The sequence below is a fragment of the Salvia splendens genome, chromosome 2, assembly GCF_004379255.2.
Source record: "Salvia splendens isolate huo1 chromosome 2, SspV2, whole genome shotgun sequence".
Lineage (NCBI taxonomy): Eukaryota > Viridiplantae > Streptophyta > Magnoliopsida > Lamiales > Lamiaceae > Salvia > Salvia splendens.
In genome coordinates, this window is record NC_056033.1 from 9,720,016 (window position 1) to 9,743,714 (window position 23,699).

Consider the following 23,699-nt stretch of genomic DNA (forward strand, 5'->3'; position numbering starts at 1 on the left):
GAGTGGCCACACGAGAGGTCTCGGGTTTAAGGCACCTCATAAACACATGGACGTTGAAAAGCCAAAAGACTTAGGAAAGGAAAGGTTTTGAGACCTTTCTAATTTCCCACATGTTACATGTTTTTCCTACAATGATTTGGAGCTAAAGGCATTTCCATCCATATTCCTTATATTCCGATGAAGTCTCAAGAGCAACTAGCAATGGAGTAGTAGCTAGCAACCTTGCTATATTTTGCGGTTTTCAATCGATATTTAGAACGGAGCATCAACGTGTGAAAACACCTTAGTATATAATGGAACCCAAGTACTACTAGTATATATCTATACAATTGTTTTTTATATTAAGATCACATAGCATATGTTATGAACTAATTAAGCGTAACAAGAAATTACAAAATATAAAATGTGGTTGGTAGAAGACTCTTGTGCTGTTTGGTCGAAAAAAAAATGGTGGGATACATCAACAAGTTTGGTTTCGTTGTCAATTTGTCATTCATCACTAAAAAAATAAATGCTCCAACCAAATTTTAATTGCTATGAAATACCCTTTTGTGGAATAAATTGATTTGATCTGTTATTACCATATACCAACGATATCTTATGTGGTTCATTGAAAGTATATTCTTAAAATAAATCAATTACACTCCCACCGTCTCTTACAAGTAAGAAATACATTGTATAAAAAGTGATTGAAGTATAACTTTGACCTGAACCTTTTTTTCTTAACAATAAGATGAAAATGACAAAGCTACATCATTCATCATACCTATATCATACTGTATTTATGCATCCTCCTAATCTTGTGCAGGTGGATCCACCCAGCGGTCGTGATCCTTGATCAGCTGTATCAATGCGTCTGTTGCACCTTCCATGGCAATGCCTCGTTGCACCACCGTCTTAACTCCCATGAAACGACGGGATCAGCACAACTTAAAGAAACTAGTGTTTATAGAAAGAAAAAATAAAGAATAATATGAGTGAGTAGTGGTACCTTTCCAACATAGAGATCGATCTTTCCGGGAGCGCCACCAACATAGCCGAAGTCTGCATCAGCCATTTCTCCGGGTCCATTGACAATGCAGCCCATGATGGTAACCCGCATATCACAACAAGGTAAGATAATGCCATTCAACAACAGACGAGGCATTATTGTTCTTTTCAGGAATAACTATAAGTGATCTTACTGAAACACCAGGCAAATGAGATGTTTTTTCTCTTATTTCTGCGCTTATCTCTTGAAGATCAAATAAAGTTCTTCCACATGACGGACACGACACATATTCCTGGTCGCATCATAACATGTCAACGGCTGAAATTTAGTTCGATTTGTTGTGAAAACCTTCATTCGTACTTACTGTCTTTGTATTTCTCAATCTGCAACCTTGTAGCAGATTGAAAGACGTATTTCTGAGGAAATCAAAGTCCTGATCCGCACCTTCCAGTAGGACTCCATCTCCCAATCCATCTACGAGAAGGGATCCTGCCTTCGTCCCAGCACCAATCACCAAGTCATCCCTAGCAATGTACACAAAACTACCTCATCTAAGTTCTTCTTCATCTCAGATTCTCAGCTAAGCAAACTGATGTTAGTTCTGATTTACCTGTGGACTTTTTCGGGAATCTTATATGATGAATTACTGGAAACTCCAACGAGTTCTCTGATAGATACTCAAAAAGCCTGCAATCAATAAGATCATCAACCCAAACGATCTGATTGGTATTACAATATTTTTACATTTTGACATACAAGATTAAAACTACCTCCTTGCAGCATGGACTCTGCTAGTCTTCTCTTCAGTATATGGTAGGTAATGAAGGATCATTACAGCGTCTATACTCTTCAGAATCTCTAGCTCATCTATGGGTTCATCTCCTCGTACAGAGACTACTAAACGTGTACCTGAACGATCATCGCTAATTTAGTACTAGTAATTGTTATAATTTACACAATTTTGTGTTTGAGGTTTTGGTATTGGAAAAAAGTGCACACCTTGGGGAAGAGGCTTGTGAGCGCCACTAGAAAATTCATCAAGATTCACCATAACAAGCGCATTGGGTAATGGCTTTGCCAATTGCTCTGACAGAGGAGTTATAACTCCCATAGAAACATCTATCAGCCGTTTGAGAGCAAGTCTCTGGCATTATTACAAGAAACAATGAACAAATAATAGAGATTTATAGATGTAAGAAGGAAGCTCTGGCCCTAATGAAACCAGGCTTACAGCATCTTTATCGTCTAGTGGTGGAAGCTTCCTCAATAAGATTGAATCTACTGTTGCTAGGTCCTGCATCAGTGTCAAACTTTCCTTCTATAAAGATCTTTAACGAAGAAATCTGAAAGTCATGTTTTAAGCCGTGGAAGAGATTTGAGTGTACCTTAAATGGCATTCCAACGATAAGTTTTGTGGCTAGAGACTTGTATAGAGCTTCAGGTGCCTACACGACAAAAGAGGATATGAAAATCATGAAACCAGAAATAGGAGTAATGAAATCTAACAATGTTTCTGAACTTGACAGATGCTATTGTCAAAGAAAGAGAATAAAACGTTGCAGGAGACCTGCAACTGATCCAGAGAAATCGACATGAAAACTGAGCCATCACGATGGAGTACACCTCGATAATCAACTTCTTCACCCTGTATCAGAAGCATCAAAGAGCTATTAGTTCCAAACCCCTTAAGGAAATTCTTTGTAAGAATCAACACTAACGAGCATAGCCAGACCTCCTTTTGAACTGGCAACTGACCACTTCTACGCTGGAAATCAAAATACCGTCTGTTCTTCTCTTCAAAAGGTTCCTGGTTATTAAATACTAACAACCCCTCAATCTTTTGCTAAATAAAAAATTGAAGATTTTAAAAAATAATAGTAAAATACCGTCTGTTCTTCTCTTCAAAAGGTTCCTGGTTATTAAATACTAACAACCCCTCAATCTTTTGCTAAATAAAAAATTGAAGATTTTAAAAAATAATAGTAGCTCTTTATGCAGGAACCATTACCACTCCTTTCTGCAGCTCAGCAGCTTCCATACCAAGGTTAGCCAATCTGTTACACGGATCAATCTCCTCCTCCGGAGGTTCAGTTAAAGAAACACGAATCGTATCATCCAAACCATCCTGAATATTTAACATTGATCTTGAGAAAACTACGGCTATGTTTGGATACAAAATAAGCAGGTTTTCCATGTCCTGATTTTGATGTCTGTCAGTAAGTCGAAAATGAGGGGACGTACCATAAGAAGTGTCCCAATGCCAATGGCAGATTTCATACCCCCGTCTTCACCCTCACCAGCTTCAGTTACTCCCAAGTGTAAGGGGTATTCCCATCCCAAAATATTCATCTCAGTAACCAGAAGGCGGTATGCCTGGACCATGATAACAGGGTTGCTTTTTTTTTTTTATAACAGGGTTGCTTGCTTTCATTGAAAACACAAAATTGTGGAAGTCCAGTTTCCGACAAATCCTAGCGTACTCAAATGCAGATTCAACCTGTTACATGGTCAGATAAATATGATATATAGGTACTAGAACTGCCCATATAAGGAAACTACTTTAATTCAAGTTATGAGTCGTTCCTTACCATTCCTCTTGGAGAGTCTCCGTAATAGCTCATAATACGATCTGACAGGCTACCGTGGTTAGTCCCAATGCGCATTGCTCGTCCATACTTTTTGCATTTCTCAACCAAAGGGGTGAAAACCTAATTTGTAGAAACATCCACATCTATAACCCCATTTGCATAAGTTACTACATTTGGTTTTCAAGTTGTAAAGCCACACAACATACCTTGTCAATATGCTAAAGTTCTTTCTGATAATCATCTTCTGTGCATTCCAACTCTTCAAACTGTGCTCTCCTGTCAGCTAATTATATTAATCAGGTTACATTTAATCAGCAAACAAACCATCGTTAATTTTTTTTTACCAAGTGAAAGAAAATAGAGAAAAAGTGTTGAAAAGGCACCAAAATTTCCTGGATTAACACGAATTTTTTCAAAGCATTCAGCAACCCGCATTGCAACAGATGGAGCGAAGTGAATATCCGCAACCAGTGGGATGTTGTAACTATGCATATTAATTGGATACATGAGCACTATGCTAGCTAGTAATATATACAGACATAAAAATTTTAGATGCATTACTTACTTCTTCTTAACAAGTGCATTTTTAATTTCAAAGCATGGATCGGTTTCTTTCCTTCCTTGAACAGTTATTCTAACAATATCTGCTCCCCGGTCTGCTATTGACATTACCTGTAAATATAACGACTCAAATAAGGACATGAGAAAGTAGTGATCAACTTCCAAAAACAATGATGTCTTGTTATGGAAAACCTCTTGTAATATGGAAGGGATAAAATTAAAAGATAAATGAAGACCTGTTCAACTGTAGCAGCTACATCCTTTGTATCTGTAGTGGTCATAGTTTGAATTCTGATGGGATGCTCACTACCAAGAGCCACGTTTCCCACCATCACCGTGCAGGTTTTTCTCCTTATAGTTTTGTGTATCGATTCACAATATTTCTGCCTTGGAACTACATTCAAGCAAGCCTACTCAACTTTCATCACAAGAATCAGGAAAAAAGGGAAAAATTGCAATGATTAAGGCATTGAATCCTCTGCCCCAAATAACTACAAGATCGAACATGAAACTATTCTGCAGATATATGGAAGAAAGCAAGTTGATATTCAGAAAGTTGTAGTCCATTTTATCATGCTTTCTCCTCCACCTAAACCGACAATTAACCATTCACACGAGCTTTCCTATTTTTCTAATGGCTCAGTCATGTAACAACTATTAAAGGCCAATCAATCGAGAAATTTCGGAATAAGGGATTAATTTCGCTGACCTTTCGAAATTTAGGATTCAATTCGTTAACCTTTCGGAATATGAGATCGAGGCATGCGAATTTTTCGGAAGAAGGGATTTCGAATTTTTCTTTTTTTCCTCCGTTTTTTTATTATTATTTCCATCTCAACATTTATGAATTGTCCAAACTACCCTGTAATATTTTCACATATAGTTTTAGTTTTCTCTCTTGCGCCTGTTTCTTGAAATTGTCGACAATCTTCTTTGCCTTCACTTCTTTCCACATTCCCAACCTTATTCAGATTACCTCTCAAAACTTGGATGGATCTCATCAGCTTTCATCATCAAATTAATGATATAAACAAATTTTGAATTCTTATTTAAAAGGGGAAGATGTCTGCTCCACCTCACTACAATTCAACAGCCCTATGTCTGATTCGAGCTACGGCAACCAGAAATTGGCGACTCCGTCGTCGCTCAGCTACGACAACCAGAAATTGGCGACTCCGACGCCGTCGTCGCTCTCTATTTCGTCTCTAAGCCATTCACACACAACTCAGGAGTGCGCGGTTGGATTAGCCCAGCCGAATGTGCCGCAGTTTCAACCACGAAGTGCTCGAAGATCGCGTCATTCGATGAAGAAAGTATAAATCGATGGGGTTTGATTTGAGACAGAAATAATAAGAGAAAAAATAGAAAAATTCAAAAATCCCTTCTTCCGAAAAATTCTCATGTCTCAATCCCATATTCCGAAAGGTTAGCGAATTGAATCCTAAATTTCAAAAGGTCGGCGAAATTAAGCCCTAATTTTGAAATTTCTCCAATCAATTCTACTAGATAACAAATGATGGCCGTTACAAATAAACAAGAATACCTTAAGGAAAACAAATGATGGCCTTTACGAATAAACAAGAATACCTTAAGGAAAACAAATGATGGCCATTACGAATAAACAAGAATACCGAATACCGAATACCTAATAAGGGGCTTCCATCTGATGCAGGCTCAAGTTCAATAGTGTTGGTGGAATTTCTGATAACAGGAACCCCCTTGCTACGTCGAAATTTAAGGCTTTGCAAGTTAGAAGCTCTAACAAAATCCCAACTTTTTGCAAATCCAATGCTCTGATGATACGACGCTGGAACAACTCCACTTGCCATTTCCACCACCATCTACTGAAAACCTTCACCCTTCCAAAACAAAAACCACAGTATCCATTTTTATTGATTTCAAAACACACACGCATGAATGAGGAGGAGGAGTTGAATAATCATATAACACCATTCAAAGAAAAGACGCAAAACTGTCAAATCAGAACATAACAAATCAATTCCTGAACCAATCAAGAACCTTTAACAATGAAATTTATTTTCCAGAACATTATGCAGTAAAAAATAAACAAGGACCAAGCCAGAGACAATAGTGACAAAAACAGAAATATCAAGAAACCATCTTACGGAAACTTAGTTGAGATGAAAGACGATGGAGGGAATCCAAGCCTCCTAGCTCAACTGGTTGAGAAGGGAGGCAAGGATACCGCCCATCCAAGAGGTCATGAGTTCGAATCCTGGATGGCCCAACTTGGGATTAATTTCCCCTATGGGCCTTTGGGCTTGGCAAGCTTGCAGACCCCGACCCGCTTGATGGCGAGAATTTACGGTCCCGACCCCGGCTGCCCCAGACCCGTCGAACGGGGGGGCTAGAGAACGAGCCTGAGGAGGGGTCGGCTGCCCCGGACCCGTCGAACGGGGGGCTAGAGAACGAGCCTGAGGAGGGGCTTGCTCACAGGCTGGTGCGCGGCTGCGTGTCAGGGTTAGCTCGCTTGCCGAATGTATCACGAACTCCGATGTGTATGTGTGGGTGTGTGTCTGTGTGTGTGTGTAAAAAAAAAAAGACGGTGGAGGGAGCTTGAAAGATGTTGGATATTTTAGTGTAATTGGATTAACTTGATTGATAACGCTTGCAGACCCCGATCCGCTTGATGGCGAGAATTTACGGTCCCGACCCCGGCTGCCCCGGACCCGTCGAACGGGGGCTAGAGAACGAGCCAGAGGAGAGGGGCTTGCTCACAGGCTGGTGCGCGGCTGCGTGTGTCAGGGCTAGTCTTCGAGCCATGAGGGGCTGTGTGTCAGGGTTAGCTCGCTTGCCGAATGTATCACGAACTCCGATGTGTGTGTGTGGGTGTGTGTCTGTGTGTGTGTAAAAAAAAAAAGACGGTGGAGGGAGCTTGAAAGATGTTGGATATTTTAGTGTAATTAGATTAACTTGATTGATAACGTGATCATAATGAGACATCAAACGTTGGCAGAAGAATAGGAAAGCTCCTGTGAATGGCAGAACCCCGTCTAATCACAAGTTTGCTAGCTAGGATTTCAGACGCTGGCAGAAGAAGATGCATTTCATGTTAACGGGTCTGAAGGTCATATACGTTCTGAGTACTTCCATGCCCGAGGTTGTTGATAATGAAACTCTGGAACAGATGAGAAGGCGGGTGAAATGGGAGAACGATGATTATCTATATTGTGGTCACATTTTAAATGATATGTTTGATTCCCTTTTTGATGTGTATCAAAACGTAGAGTCTGCTTATAGGAAGGAGGGGGAGTTTTATCCGAAAAAAAGAGGTTTTTCGATGAAAAAAAAGAAGATGGGGAGAATGAAAAATTAAAGCATAAACTTAAATTTCATTTTAGATTTAAGCGGTGCAAAAGAAATATTTGTGAATAAGAAAAATGGGGAGCGTGTGAATTCGACAGATAAAAGGATTGCAGAATGAGAAGAGGAATTTGGAATTCAGTTAGATTGCCTATCATAAGGTGTGTATAATATACACTTTTAGTTTAGTTTTATACGTTATGTGATTATTTGCTATGTATTTGATTAAAGGGAATAATTGGAATATGTTGTGAAAATAATATGATTATGTCTTATTTGATATCTATGGTAGAATATGATATGAATATATGATTGGAGCAATGAATATATTTTTATACGGTATAGGAATTATTTGGTGGAATACGATATGGATATGCAATTGATAGAGTTGATATATTTTATACATAATATTATTGAAAGTACATGAATCATATGATTAAAGAGGATATGTGACGGTCTTGTCTTGGATCTGATATACAATGACAATAGACCTACGGGTCATATACAATGATAATAGACCTACGGGTCAAACAAAAGAGCAAAAAGGGACCTTCGTGGAAAGGTCAATACAAAGAGCAAAGAGGGGCCTTCGTGGAAAAGTCAATACAAAGAGGGGCTAATACGTTTATTATTTATATATCTTTCATATCTTGCATTATTATTTAGTTGCATTATTTAGTTAGATATTTAGGGAGTGCATATCTTTTTCATATCTTTTGTCTTGCTCATTAAAGTTAGTATCCACTATTATAAATAGTGTACATTGTTATTCATTTCATTCAATCAAGAAATAACATATTTTCTCAATTTTATCATCTTCTTTAATTTTCTGCAAACACTAGTTTTGGAGCTGATCCCGGGGAAAGCCCGTGACGTCCACCTTTATTCTTCCGTCGTCGACCGCTCGTCGTCGCCGGAATCTTGTTAAGGGAGTGCTTCCTTAACAAGGGCCTTCGTGGAAAGGTCAATACAAAGAGCAAAGAGGGGCCTTCGTGGAAAGGTCAATACAAAGAGGGGCCTTCGTGGAAAGGTCAAATAAATAAAAGGGACCTACGGGTCGTACACAATGAAAATCCCGGGCAGATACCAGATTTGATCCGTCACATAATAATAAAAAAGTACACAGAGGCATATGCATACGTAGGGGTGTCGAAACGGGTACCCGCGGGTACCCGTACCCGGAGAACCGGGTACCCGTACCCGTTTGTAGCCAAAATCTTTGTCCCGTTACCCGACCCGCACAGTGACGGGTATCCGCCTTGTCGGGTATGGGTATCCCGTACCCGACAGGCGGGTACCCGTACCCGACCCGTTTAAATTATATTCATCACGTTGGCACATAGGTTACGTGTTATAATTCTAAAACTCATCCCCAAATACTTGCCACCTAAATCTATATTTTAATGCATAAAGAGGCTGCATGAAAGAGTATGCAATATTTTGTAAACACAGAACAAAATCTTGTTTTAGTTTTAATAATTTCCAACGCAGTTTCTTAGGAATTGGGGCAGCAATCTGGAAGTTATTGACTTGAGCCCTTACCTTTTTATGGAATAGAAAGAATATTTGTTTATTATAAATTTGTTACGTCAGCGAGGTTGAGGTATAACAGTATGAATGTAGAAATATATATTCATACGGATAAAAAAAAGAAAAAAAATACTAAAACAATAGTCAGAAAATAAAAATGGATGACCATGTTTAGGGTTCAGGGTTTAGCCACATATTGTTCGTCCTAAAAGCAGAGTACTTAGACCATCCGCAGCGGTGAGCAGCATGCTCACCGCCGTCCTTGCCGCTGGCAAGGATGGAGCTCGTCCGTTGATGCGCCCTGCCGCTGGCAGGGTGGTGCTCTTAGCTAAGAGCACGTCCGTGCCAGCGGCAAGAGCACGAGGTGGCGACGTGGCAGCTTCTGATTGGCCCGTTGATTTATCATTTTTTATTATTATTTTTTTAATAAAATCGAAAAAATCTGAAAAATTCAAAATTAATAAAAAAAATATTTTCTCACTTCCTAATAAAATATATCCATTTTTTCCACACTTTTAATTTATTTATTTTTCATTATTTTTACCCCAAAATTCATACTTTCATCTATAAATACTCTCATTTCAAACACAAAAAATGACACTATACTAAACAACTCTCTAAATCTCAATTTTATGAGTTTAATTATGTAATTTTTAATTTTTAGGAGTTTAATTATGTAATTTTTAATTTTTAGGATTTTAATTATGTAATTTTTAATTTTATTTGTAATTTATAATATTTATTGTGGTTTTTAAATGAATTTTAATATTATGGAAATGTTTTTGTTTAATTGAATTTTATATTAATTGTGCTCGTCCTTGCGGAAGAGCACAGTTGTGGGTACTGTGCTCTTGCCAGAGAGCAGGCATGAATAGTACCGCCCGGGCCCACAACCGTGCCGCTGGCAAGAGCACGGTTGTGGATGCTCTTATTATGGTGCATGTTAAAACATAAGCCCTTAAATAAATGCTTTGGGAAACTACTATGCACGAGGCCGCCATTGCCATAATCCAATTGAGTAAGTGCATGACCAAACTCTCTGTCTACATTAGTCATACCAAAATTCCTCATTTCAATATCCTTGCTTAACTAAGTATTCATCACAATTGAACAGCTAAAAAACCTGCTATTTTCTGCAAACAGATACTATAACAAGTAACAACTCCTCTCTAACTTAACCAAAACCTCAGATCCCACTAAAAGTTTCTGGATTCTGTGCTTCGCCTCCACGGCGCTGGCTCGGATGCAGCATCATCTCATCACCTCCGTTGTTCTGATTCCTAACAGCGTCTCGTCTTCTTTTCCACCTTATCACCTCAACGATGAGCGAACTACCACTCATAGCAACACCAAATCCAGCAAATGTGGACAGCAGGATCGATAGAACTGCTTGCACATGAACCTGCAAACCGTTGGACTAATCAAACTTGTGCATTTCTCAGCTAAAAGAAAATTTATCGATATGAGACAAGTATTCTTACCAAGTTGTAAAAAATATGAGCGAAGAGAACCACAAGAGCGAACTGCATTGATGCATATATCCAAACGAATCTTCTCTTCACTGGAAATAAAAGCTCATGGCATTAGCGATTACTGTATGAAGTAGAAGTTATATGAAATATTGCAGCCTATTAGTTCTGAGTTTAAACAATAGTGTTGATTTTACATAAGGTCACAGCCATATTAATCTGTTTCCCTGGGGCTGAGTTTGTGGCATAACATACCCATAGTTGAAGATGTCATGGATGCAAGGAGGCCGAGTACACAAGAAAATGGAAGCGATATGGCGATTGCACTGCTACCCATTTTGCCAACCTGCAGTTGAAGCAGATGTATGAGCATAGAATAATTTCAAATAGTATACATTTATATAGAATGAAAGTAGGCCTTACCAAAAGCTGCTCGAGAAAACAGAAGTAGGCCAGCATACTCACAATTACAAGAATAGGTACTTCATGCCAAACCCTGTAATAAAACAAACTACATATTCAAGAGACATATAATGCATAAATTTCACTCAATCAATCTCTATGATGAGGCTTATAAGATTTGATGGAGATGAGGGTGAGCTTGCCTGTACCCGTTGATCTCCAAATCTGAATAGCTATTGGCGGCTGCAGCGCGATTTATACAGCTTTGGATACGTAGAAGTGTGACGGGTAAGTTTCTAACTTCTTGCTTGCAAACTTCACAGGTCTTGTTCCCTTTGAGGGCAAACCATTTGACTGCGCATTCTTGATGAGCCAGAGCAAGTTCTCCTTTGCAGCTGCATTCCATTTTAAGGGTCTCTCCACCTTCACATAATTCAACCAAGCAAATCCTACAAACAGCTTCCTCTTCAGGTATATCTTCACCATCAGCTTCATTGTTTTCTGCAAATCAACTCCACTTCACTATTAAGCATAAAATAAAAGGCCTTCTTTTCAGAACTAAATCACCACAAATTTATATGCAGTCACATTGCTATGCAGAAATGAATATTCAATCAATACCATTACATGTTTTTACAAAAAATCTAACTGCTTTATTGTGGTAAAAATAAGGAAATTCTTGTAATGAAAGTACTTCAAGTTTTAATGATGCACTATATATGTGTGTTCTTACTCTCTGTAGAAAAGCTTATAGTTCTCAAAAGAACGCAAGCAAGCCCATAAAAAGTTACCATCATCTACACTTGTGACATTTGGTAGTTGAGGTTGGCCACCCTTGGTCAGTCTAGGTGTGGATGGAATAATACGAAAGAATGACTCCATTTTTCGGGTGCCCTTTTCTTTCCTGATCACTGGAACAGAAAGTGACCTCGACATGCGCCTGACTCCCTTTGCCTACAACATTAAGTATCAATTATGTTCTGATGCAACAGAGTTGTTTTTCTTTGAGATTGAAAAAACAAGAAGAAATTCTTACATCATCAGGTGCAGGAGGGCAATTTACATGCCCATTTCCAGCGTCAGAAGAGCCCGGATTTGAATTGGCTATAGGGGTTACTGGCAACGAGCATGCCCTTTTCGCCCTAGGAGTAAACATCTTTGAAAATGACCATGATCTTGATATGGATGGCTTATCCTGTGAACCAGCAGCAGCTGTGGTTGAAGAGATTGAATCATTGTTGGCTGCCTCTGAAGTGGAAGCTCTTTGCTTGAAGCCCTTTGGCAGGAGGTTCCGGATGGATGACCTGCCTCGTGTTGAGGAAGGTCCGGGTGATCCATATGGCCTTGAATTAGGACTAGGTGTTAGGAGGAAGTTGACTCTCTTGGGGGTGGGAGTTGGTGTGGGCGGTGGCATCTTTATTTGAATGAATTCTTGGCGAGATACTTCCAGTGATCTGCTAGGTATCTCCAAGAATAGGTTTGATTTTCTCCATTGTTTGCTATTTGATGTTTCTTCAGCCATTTCCAAAGATTTTTCCAACTGAGGAAAGGAACACAAGTTTGATGGAGTAGTTTATAAAATGAAGTTGATGGTCATGCAAGCAGACAAGTTGGAATAACTAAAGATCAATTGATAGTAGTATGTTGTTTAGTTCCAACAGAGAGTTTCAAGTCATAGCAAGAGCCATTTCCAGTGACTCATAAATCAAACTAAAACAAGTGTTAATAAACACTGATTATAGGGAATAAAGCAATCTGCATAGATTAATAGCCCTTTTCTTGCAAATTTTCATAGACAGTTGGAAAATGAAAGCAGCAAGCTTCATGGATACAGGATTTTTGATGTTGACAACTTAACACACACATACTAATGAAAATTCTAGTTCTTGTATTGAATACACTTGCTTATAAAAACAAAAGTTGGTATGTAGAAATGATGGTATATATTGTAGATGATGATGTGAAGCAGAATATGATTGTCTCAGCCTGAGAATAAAGTAAGATGCTGAGATACACAAAAAGCTGGAATGCTTGGACACCAGCTCCCCAAACTAACTAAAAGCTCATTAATTAAAGCTTACAAAGTAAAGATGAGTAAGAGATTATGAGGAAACAGAGGTGAGCAGCATGAAGATGATGAGAGTATATTATAGGTACCTTGTGAATAGGCAGAGCAAGATGTGGAGGGTGAGATGGAGTAGTAGGTGCTGCATTAACAGCCCAGTTGTTGTTGTGTAGTTGATTCATCATTTGATAAACTGAAAAATGGTGCTCCACCACTAATAGCCTATTTATATATAAGGAATTTGGCGCCACTGTAACTGCCACAGGTGTTGGTAATTGGTAATTGGTGTCTATTTCATAGCACTCCCAAAGTGCGGCCTCGCTTCACTCTTCACTAACTGCAACTGTGGGGTTTGGTGTTTCACATACTATCAAACTTCTTTAATTATTGTTAATTGCATTTGTTTGGTTATATTGTAATTTATTCTAATACTAGTAATACTAGTATAAAATTGAGTAGGATCTTGTGACGTGACTCGTGTAAAATATACAAAATTGAGTTATAAACTAGAAATCATCTTAAAGTATTGTGTTAATATGTGCGTGGCGTGGCGTGGCGTGCTCCTATGTGTGAATCACTTTAGTTGACTTTGGTCAACAGTTTGTGAGTTTTCATCTTAGTTTATTAATTGTTTGAATTTTCCGGTAGGTGCTGAAAAATCCGGCACTTTTGTGCCTACCACACCTCTAAAAGATGAGATGACACCAGTAATCCGGTCTCTTATTTAATTTTTTAAGAAGGCTCTAATTAACTTCCTTTGAAAAAAAAGGGTCTAACTTTATTCCTACTACTACAAGATTACGTGTCCAATATATTAGTAATAAAATGTTTTAATACTAGTTGTATTAAAGAATAGAACCAAAAATAGTAATCATGAGACGACACCGTTACTTGTACATTCTAATCGTAAATCACAACCTCTTCAATTGTTATGTCTGATTCTAATACGGAAAGAATGTAATTGAGTAGCTAATAGGTAGTTATCTACTTAGGCTATCCGCAACGCTGTCTCTTATCCATCTCTTAACCGTCTCATCCCTTAACTATTCATAGGTCAACAGTCCACTGTACTTTTCACTCAATCTCTTAATTAAGAGACAGAACCTGCAACCCTCCATCTATTATCCGTTTCTTAACCATCTCTTAACTTACTATTCATTCAATTTCATTTTTTATTTTTTTTCCAACAAATTCAATTAATAAAAAACACAATTCATTAAATAAAATAAAAATACAACTTAAAATTCAAAAAAAAAATACATAATTAAATTCGTGGCAAAAAAAATAAAAAAACATAATTTAAAATACAATTTTATAGAAATTTAAAAACTATTCCGCTGGCGAATCATCTCCCGAAGGCGGTGGTGGTGCACTCAAGCTACCTGGAGGCGGAATACCAATTTGTCTTGCCATATACTCAATTCCGGCAAGATGGGCTTGGTATTGTGGAGGCGTCATGCGGGAAGTGTCCGCCATCGTGGCGGTCAAGTACATAGACAATAGGGTGTTCGAGCCCGAGCCCGCCTGACTTGATTCGCTTCGGCCCTTCCTCCCTCTAGCCGTCTTCGCCGCCTTGATCCCTTGCGTGCCCTCAACCTCCTGCGAGGCAGCCTCTTGTGCGGCGCTGCCCGAACCGCCCCCACTAGACGAGTATTGGCCACCCGCCGTGTGCTTCGTGCGCTTCGAGGTCGAGCCCGAGCTGGACCGCACACCGCCGGCCCACCTTTCCTCGTCTTTGACGGCCTCCCAGACATCGACATGTCTGAATTCTTTGCCGGTGTCGTCGAAGTAGACTCGCAAAGCCAATCTCAGAATGTCGGCTCATGTGGCTCCGCTTTGGTAATGAGCCGCTTCGTTCTTATAGATGCCGTAGAATTTTTTGACCTCCCTGTCGACTCGGTCAAAGTGAGCGCAGAGCATCTTCAATGTGCGGCGGCGGGACCCTCTTGGCTTGATCTCGTTGTAGGCCTCGGTGACCTTTTCTCAGAAGCACTTCCGGGATTGTTGATTCCCGACGATGGGATCGTACGAAACGCTGATCCAGGTGTTGTACACCGCCATCGTGTCCTTGCGGCTGTACGGATGCCGGCCTACATCCTCATCCTCCTCGGCCGCCTCCGCGTCTTCCTCCACGGCGTCGAATGCCCTGGAGCTTCCACCGTCTCGTCCTCCTTCCGGATGGGGTTCATCCGGATAATCCTCCCGAATTTGGGATAATCCCTGCGAATACCTCAGGGCGGAGGGACGAGTGTATGCATCCACATCAAAATGGGGTGGTTGGTACCCCCGGCGTCGACGAGCCCTGGGTGCCCGGCATAGACGAACCGGAACCACCCAACACGTTGTACATGCCCCCCAGTCGCCAAACGCGTTGATGTCAAACCCGCCGGAGCCGCCACCGTCAGAGTTTCCGTCGCCGGACATTTTGTGATGAGAGGTTAGATGAAAATTGAAGAGGAAATGGAGATGATTTGGAGGATTTGATGTGTATTTGTGTGTGAAATGAGGATGAAATATGAGTATTTATAGAGTAAAAAAATTTTAAAAAATTTAAAAATTAAAAAAAAGGAAAATGGTCGAAAAACAGTAATATTACCGTTTTCGATTATATATATATATATATTAATTAAATTTGAATTTTAAAAAAATGATTTATTACGTCAGCGTGACGAAGCCCACTCGCGGGCCGGCGAGTGGGCGAGGTGTCTCGGTGGGACGGGCGTCTCGGCGAGACCGGGACGAGACGGGGCGCTGCAACGCGTCTCGCCGCCGTCTCGTCTCGGCGGGACGAGATACGAGCCACCCGCGAGACGCGTTGCGGGTGGCCTTAAGGAATATTAGATCACGTATGAATTAAGCCGTAAGGTGTATGATTCTTGAGTTCACTTAATATAGTTTGACTGATCATAACTCATTTTGAAGTCTATCTAGTTTAAATACTCGTTGGGCAAGATCACAGACGATAATCAGGGGACTCATGACGATAAAATTATAAAATTGCAAAATATTGAAAGTGAAAAAAAAATCTCGAAATATATGGTATTGAATTGATTAATACATACTACTACCAAATACATGTGTTCCCTCACCCACTTTAGACTAGAGTGTGAGAGATCGGAGCTCAATCTCCATAAATTCTCTTCCCAAACTAAATACTCCACAACTAGACATGCCATAAACCGAATTAGTTAAATTGGAATGAAGTTGAAGTGACATTATGAGGAAGCATATATTATTTGATTTTGAAATATCAATTGATATTGTATGAAATACATCACGTAGTTAGCGGACGTGTAAAACAATACGCATATAGAAAATTTGAGCCAAAAAAGAGTAGGTTGCCTCCCAACAATGAAGCTTAAGAGTGAAAAAGTAGATGACACATTTGAGATGGCCTACTTTTGAATTCGATTACCACTCCAATTATCCTATTGTTGGGGGAAAAGATGATAATCATCATGTCGATATCAGATCATTATATTATAGTAATACACACTCTCTTTCTCTTTCTCTCTCAATTGTTGACAAAAAAATGGAGGAAAAAATATGGAATCTACGCACAAAAGCCGCATTAAATTTTTGAGGGAGTAACTATTTTGTTTGAAATTAGATTTACGATTATTTTGTAAATTTAATTTGATATTTTCCTGAAAAAGCTAAAATTAAAGTTTTAGGAATAATGTACAATCAATTGAAAATCCTCCACCAAATAAGTGATTGATATATTTCCTATAAATGAAAATAAACCCGAGATTCTCCAAATATGAATTATAAAAGGCAGTGGTGTTAGATAAATTCAACCATCAATTGAGAGTTATGCCATGTAAGGATCCAACATCCCACGTTTTATCCAAACCTATGGACAAGACGCTTAACGGCATCATTCTCTACCTACAATTACAAAATCCACTTGTCATAGTACATTCTATAATCTTTTTATATTATCAGGAGTTAGTAAAAAATTACACTTAAGTAAGTAGGTAAAAAAATTACATCGACTAATTTCCTAAATAAATTATATAATGAAGCTTAATGAGTCATCATCTGGCAAAGATTCTGAGATAATGCTTTCAAATGGACGAGGATTTTTGTGACTTTGTTTATGTAATAGAATCTTCCAACTACATATATATATATATATATATATTATTATGTAAAGCTCGAAATTCAAGCTTTGCAACTTGAAAGTATGTGTTTAATGTGTGATTTGTAACTTTACTTCGTTTTTTTAATTATATATATCACCTTTAAAATAATATTGGAGAAAAAGGTGTTCTTGCGCCCCACTCCCACTTCCCACTTACTGATCGAGCATCTATTGCTAAGCGCAAGTCCCAATCATAAATTCCATCTTATATACATCTAAATGAAATATATTAATTGCATGGAGAAATAGAATAAGACAAGTAGGTATTGGATGCACTTATATTTGGTTGGACATATCTAAAACAAGAATAGGCGTTCCTTTGTGAAGTCCAATTAAATAATAGTTGGTCCACACTTGCAAAATTGAATTATTAAATAACGGATCTATTATTCAATTTGATTATTATATTAATAAAAATTATTATTATCAACCAAAAAACAAAGGAATGGTATCAATAATACTTAATAAGTACTTAAGTATAGCACACTTATAAATAACTGCACTTTCACGGTCACATGGTTGTAATTGTCTTGTAATTATCTTGACTCTAGGATTTAAGTTTGAACCCAATATTGTGAAAGTGCAAATATTTTATAAAGATTAAGTGAAAATGATTTGGAATTTTATTTAAATGGAGTATGCTTTTATTTGAATCTAATCGTACTCCTACCAATATACATTGAATATAAACATAGTTGGTCCTATTGATGATCGGAGGATATATTTATATACAATCTGCTCCAACGTGATACATGATAATATATACTACAATCGAAAAACAAAATAATAAATAGAGAGGATTCCCGTTCATCTTAATGGCTTATTATCAACCTTACAAAGACCTCACAAAGAACGGATACTACCACTATATGCATTTTCATGTGGATCTAACCATTTGCAGGAAGCTTCAACAGCCAAACTTTTAGAGATTCCTCCGCACGGATCACCAAATGTGTCGGCCGAGACAATGATGCTGCAGCTTCTTAACCCTATGCAGGCCTGCACAAAAAATAATTCACACTGAGCAAGGAAGCCAACAATCATGATCAACTAGGGTGAAGAGATTTGGTGAGGAGTAGAACCTTCTCTACAGTTGAAAGAGCCTCTTTGCTGCTGCATTCACCATGGCTGAAACTTCCACACACCCCTTGAGGAGTTCCAAAGCTGGCAAACAAGATTTCAGATATGACCTGATTGTGTAAAGGGCAGTCCAGTGATAGAGTTGGCTGAGCTTGTTTCCTCGTTTCTTCATCTGAAATCATCCAGGTACTCAGTGGGTTGGGGTGACTATCTGATATATGAGAGCATATGCTTCCAGTCTCTCTTGTGGCGAAAGATATTTGTGTAGGATCGCCTCCCATTTCCTCGAATAAGACCATGGTGTTTGAACCTGGTTGCAGCCACGAACGTGGGACATGATAGCTACAAGACATGATGATGCTTAAGTACCTGATTGGTGAAGATATCCATTTTTTCTATGTAAGAAGTTGAAAGAGTGCTTACAATTGCTGAGTAGGCTGTCCACAATTCTTCATGCATCTACTGGGGCTGAATGATCCTCTGTAGTTGCAAGATTCAGTGCAGCCAGCATTTGAAGCTACGCGTCTGGGCCAGTAGCGGCCAATGCTCTGCCCGTTTATCCATGCCTGACCCTTCCCCATTCCTGAGAAATCGATTGCTACTGGGCTGCTTCCGGTGGGAGCCTCAAAAGTTGTCTATGTGAGAGAGAGATTTCATACACCATTAATTCTAGAGTTGATTCTTGCTGTAATAAAGTAAATCACAAACAAACCTTGTACCAAACCAATGGTTGATTCTTGGGCAAAGTAGGCTGCATTATCCATTCAGATGAACTTCCAGTGAATAGGCCTAACTCTTCTCCTCTCAAACCAATCTGATTTTGTATATTTCAAAGCAAGAAATAAAAAAGATGTACAGCATTTTTTAGTAAGCGTAGAAAACATGTTTGCTGTATATGTCTAACTGAATCACGGATATAGGCTGTGAGTGTGTGGTATATATGAAGAGAACAATTTAGAATTTAGATGCAAGATTCAGTATGGATCATAATTTTATAGTATGCTTCAAGAACCTGATATGTCCACAGTTTTGAGGAAAGATCAACAGTAGATTGATTATGTGAACCTTTCAACTGCACAGGACCAGTTACTCCTGCACCTTTTGTATCATAAAATGCTCCATAATTCTGATTGACAGAGTTCTGTGTTAGACAAACTTCATGATTTACATAAAGGAATCTCAGAGCAGATCATTGCTTTACCTGTAACCCCACTGTCAAACTCAAGAGATCAATTTTGTTCTCTCCAGATACGAGGTTGATAGGTATATCTACAGACACACTTGGGTCGCTGTAGTTTCCTTTCGCACTCCCTGCAGAAACATGCCGAAACATCAATTTCTAGAATATAATGGGTTTCTATATACAGTTTTCTGTACCATAAAACTTGAAGTGATAATATCTGTAAAAAGTTTGATTGAAGTCTGCCTCTCTGCTCATAACTCAGTCTTATATATACACCGACAACAAATCTAAAAAGGAGCACAATCTTTCCATTACCTACAAGCTGCCCGTTGTTAAAAGCATAAAACCCGTGACCAAGCGAATTCACATGAAGCACTGTCCGAGATCCGTCTTGCAGGAAAAGCTCATCTCCTTTTATTGTTTTGCTGAAACAATCAAGGAATATCAAAATGCTGGAACTGAATCAGAACAGAATAGTGATTTTGGAAGACATTTACCTCAGAGAATACCAAAGATAGTCACTTTTATCAGCAGTAGTATTTATTTGCTCCTGTAAGCCTAGCTTTGTGAACGCACTGTTGCTAGATATGCCGACAGGCTCGTTGATCCAGCTCCACCCCGAGAATGCATCTTCAACAGTTGTGTCTTTTGGTGAGAGTTGAGGAACAAACTTTGAAATGGCGGCCACAGAGTTGATCTGTCATTTGGAAAAGAAGCATTATGAAGCTCAGTCACATCTACCTGAATTGAGATACTATAAGGTCCAACATTATAAAAATCCACCTTGCCTTCACAAAATAGAGTGCAAACCAGCATCATCTTAAATATTTAGAGGAGAAATAAAGCAGAAGATAGGAGTGCCATACTTTCGCGGTATTGATAGCCACAGTCTTGCAGTCAGGTAAGATGCTGACAGACCAGGCAGGCAAGTGATAAGAATTTCCGCTGAAGTTCACTGTCGCATCAGATTGGTCGTCCACATTTGCGAGAAATGCAGCACACAGCCCTGATTCGGTTTTGTAAACTGTAGCCTGAAACAGGAAACGGCGTCAACTCTCAATGCTCATCTTTTGTTCTCGAGTAATTGGTATATTAGGTATTATACCTCCAATTTGGGACCAAGAGAAGTAGTTGTCGGATCTGTTGCCACTAGTGCCTCTTCACAAAGCTTTACAGCATTGTGTACATCCTTCAGGTGACCCCACTTTGGCTGTCTCAGAAGGCCTATGACACCATAAATCCATAACTCATAACTTAAGAAATCAAGATGACGAAGGATATTAAGGAATAAGGATCACAATATACAATTTTCTATGATTTGACAGTCCATTATGCTAGATGTTCAGAGCTATGCCTACTGTAAGAACAGATAACGACGGCATACCATATTCATCAATTGGAGCATCATAATCATAGCTCGTTGTAATGAAAGGTCCCCCAGAAGTACGGCCAAAGTTAGTTCCACCATGATACTGTTAAAATGCAGTAAAGTCTATATCAAATAATATCATCCAGGATTTTTTAACCTGTCAAAGAGTGGCGATGACAATAAAAATACCATGTAATAGTTGAGGAAACTTCCACCAAGCTGGTAAAAACGCGCAGTGGAGAATGCAGTATCTTCTGCAGGCCTGCGAGGCACAGGATCGCCAAATGAGGAGAACCTGATTTTTTGTTAACCATAGGCTGTTAGAGAATGTCGAAGAAGCCCGTGCAAGTTAAATGCATATAGCTTATCCGTGAGGAAAAAAAGAAAAAGTAAATGACCTACCATCCACTCCAGTTCTCTGTCCACATCTTTGGTTTGTTATTTGCATTTGGTGTAAATTGGTCGCAGTAAAACCCGTTACAAGCATTGATCTGTATAATTCCCCACAAATACTGGTTTAGGCCAACCTCTTAACTACCAAAATTAACTAACTATGCTCAAAACAGAAAAAATAAAGATCAGGACAGTAAGACTCACTATGGGATTTGGAGCATCACTTTGCTGGCACATGACCCAGGGTACCCCTGTGTCCAATGATACAGCCATTGATGCAGCCCAACTTATGTAAGTTTGGGCACTCTTACCATATGCTGAATCAATATTCCCATACTCATTCTCAATCTAGAAAGAAGCAGGAAACAAATTAAGTCCATAGTGTGCAGACAATTCATGGTACCTTATGCATAGTGTTTTTTAGTGCTTGCAAGATGTTCGTGAGACTATACCTGTGACAAAATAATGGGTCCACCTTGGGATGCATATAGATTTTCTTCCTTCATCATGTTCACAATCTTGGCTGTAAACCTCTTCATTTCAACCTAAACAGAAAAATATTGTACTATTTTCATTTGTATAGCATCAATACCAGCAATCAAATTTAATAGGAGTATTGAAAACAGTAGAAGCGATACCTTAAACGGCTCATTATCAGTTCGCATAACTATTCCGGGAATAAAATGCAACCACATAGGAAACCCCCTGTGAGAAATTTGAGTAAATACTTTTTGTTAAGCATACCTTTTCATGGATTGCAAGGTAAACACTAGCAAACATAGCTATGTTTGATGTACTAATACTTTCTGGAATCAAGTGATTTATGTTGAAAAGAAAATTCTGCTTACCCATAGTTCCATTCTGCACAAGCATAAGGGCCTATTCGAAGATGAACCATGAGACCAGCTTCCCCAACCAATTTCACAAATTTGACCAAATCTTTTCTTCCTGTAAAATCATACTGCAAAAATTCTTCGAATTTTTATATTTTTTTTATTATTTTCATTTTCTATTTTTGTATTATGAACCAAGAATAATCACCAACTTCAACCATTCAAAAAATTCCCCACATGCAGAAACAAGAGCTAGAATAGCAAAAGGGGGGAAAAGAACCTAAACCTTGAAGCAATGAACCCTAAGCAATGAATGCTCATAACAGCAATGCGAAATATAAATTCACCTGGCCTCGAATTGGTTCGTGCAGATTCCAGAAAACAAAAGTTTGAACCACATCCAATCCTCCATCCTTCGATTTTTGTATCAAATCCGACCACATCTGCACTCATTCATACTCAGAAAGCTGAATAATAGCACAGTGTGTGTGAAAGTTGAGATAGTAAATAGTTCTACTAACTTGAGGAGTGCTGCGCATGTAATGAATGGAGCCGGAAATCAGAACGCGTCTCCTGCCGCCGATTACTAGCCCACGGTGATCGTAAGTCACATTGGCGCCAAAACAAAACGGCGTCGCCGCAGCCAAAATCAACAAGAGATCAAGCGCCGCCGCCGCAACTGTTCCGCCTCTCATTTTTCTTCTTCAATAATTAGTTAATGCTTCGCTTGTTTATAAGTTGAAAACTATTCCTAAAAATAAATTTATAAGCTATTGTACGCCGGAGAGGACAAGCAACCAATGCAGCCACGTGGCATTTTTCGCTGTCGTCGTCTTCGTTTCTACTAACTCAGCTTCACGGACGCTTGTCCTCTGCACTATTGTGCGCGGGGTGGGTGACAATTCAGTTGGATTAACGACAACAGCTATGCTTTTATTTGATTATTATGTTTTGTTTTTCTTTGAGATAATAGCCCTTAATTCGAGAAGTTCGGTCAAATTATGCTACGTTCCATAAATTTTAAAATTGAAATATTAAATCAGATTTGGTCCCTGAAATCAATAACTTACCCATAAATCTGTTATTTTTGCATAAGTGGTATAAAAAACCTTGAGTAAAAGTATAAAAGAAAAAAAAGTTTGTGTTGAATATAGTTAAAAGACACATTTTGGGTGGGTATGTATGCGACAACTGAAAAAAATTGAACTTCATGATTATATTCCAATTTTAAAGTTTATGATTTAATATTTCAATTTTAAAATTGACCAAACTTTATGATTTAAATGACAATGAACCTTTTTTTTTCATACTCCTATTTCTTTAAATAATTTAAAGAACGTGTATTTCAAAAATGGCCAATAGTCATTAAAACTATGACTATTGGTTAAATAAATTATGATCAGTAATATAATCTTTGAAATCAAACATTAAATTATAATAATTAAATTGTGTTTCATCTTCTAGTGGATTAGATGTGCTCTTCAAATGAAATCGTAAGCAATCAAATAGATGATACTTGGAAGCACTAATATTTACTCAAGTGTGGTTGGGAGATTTTAACGTTTTCCCACAATCACAATCAAACTATCAGAATTATTACTAATCGTTACAACCAAGTAGTACCTATTATCTAGTTACGCAAATGTGAATCATCAATTTTTGACACCCAAAAAGTGCGAGTAATGACATTTTTACCATTTAAATCCTAAAATGTTACTAGTGTATTTCAAAAGTTTAAATATTTTTGTACCTTAAAATTAAAGA

At 38.5% G+C, this 23,699-nt stretch overlaps 2 protein-coding genes and 1 pseudogene across 4 annotated transcripts; all 3 read right to left on the reverse strand.

Moving 5' to 3' along the window:
• Positions 1 to 606: 606 nt before the first annotated feature.
• Positions 607 to 6,118, reverse strand: LOC121787452 (annotated as a pseudogene).
• Positions 6,119 to 10,021: 3,903 nt separating this feature from the next.
• Positions 10,022 to 13,169, reverse strand: LOC121787441. 2 transcript variants are annotated; one of them, XM_042186171.1, is made up of 8 exons: positions 13,023 to 13,169; positions 11,902 to 12,405; positions 11,657 to 11,819; positions 11,075 to 11,366; positions 10,887 to 10,959; positions 10,719 to 10,809; positions 10,476 to 10,555; positions 10,022 to 10,396 (listed from the first exon to the last, which is right to left on the reverse strand). In XM_042186171.1, the coding sequence occupies exons 1-8, from the start codon at positions 13,113 to 13,115 to the stop codon at positions 10,181 to 10,183; spliced, it is 1,512 nt and encodes a 503-aa protein (XP_042042105.1). In that variant the 5' UTR covers positions 13,116 to 13,169; the 3' UTR covers positions 10,022 to 10,180. The 2 variants fall into 2 exon arrangements, with proteins under 2 accessions (XP_042042105.1, XP_042042097.1); XM_042186163.1 differs by having other exon boundaries at positions 11,069 to 11,366.
• Positions 13,170 to 17,756: 4,587 nt separating this feature from the next.
• LOC121787430 (beta-galactosidase 8-like) lies at positions 17,757 to 22,868 on the reverse strand. 2 transcript variants are annotated; one of them, XM_042186140.1, is made up of 19 exons: positions 22,457 to 22,868; positions 22,283 to 22,378; positions 21,951 to 22,063; positions 21,741 to 21,807; positions 21,555 to 21,647; positions 21,307 to 21,450; positions 21,112 to 21,200; positions 20,899 to 21,004; positions 20,725 to 20,812; positions 20,446 to 20,564; positions 20,207 to 20,371; positions 19,838 to 20,037; positions 19,656 to 19,765; positions 19,359 to 19,468; positions 19,170 to 19,283; positions 18,870 to 18,971; positions 18,581 to 18,792; positions 18,160 to 18,499; positions 17,757 to 18,076 (listed from the first exon to the last, which is right to left on the reverse strand). In XM_042186140.1, the coding sequence occupies exons 1-19, from the start codon at positions 22,628 to 22,630 to the stop codon at positions 17,921 to 17,923; spliced, it is 2,598 nt and encodes an 865-aa protein (XP_042042074.1). In that variant the 5' UTR covers positions 22,631 to 22,868; the 3' UTR covers positions 17,757 to 17,920. The 2 variants fall into 2 exon arrangements, with proteins under 2 accessions (XP_042042074.1, XP_042042085.1); XM_042186151.1 differs by having other exon boundaries at positions 21,555 to 21,667; positions 21,951 to 22,378; positions 22,457 to 22,497.
• Positions 22,869 to 23,699: the final 831 nt, after the last annotated feature.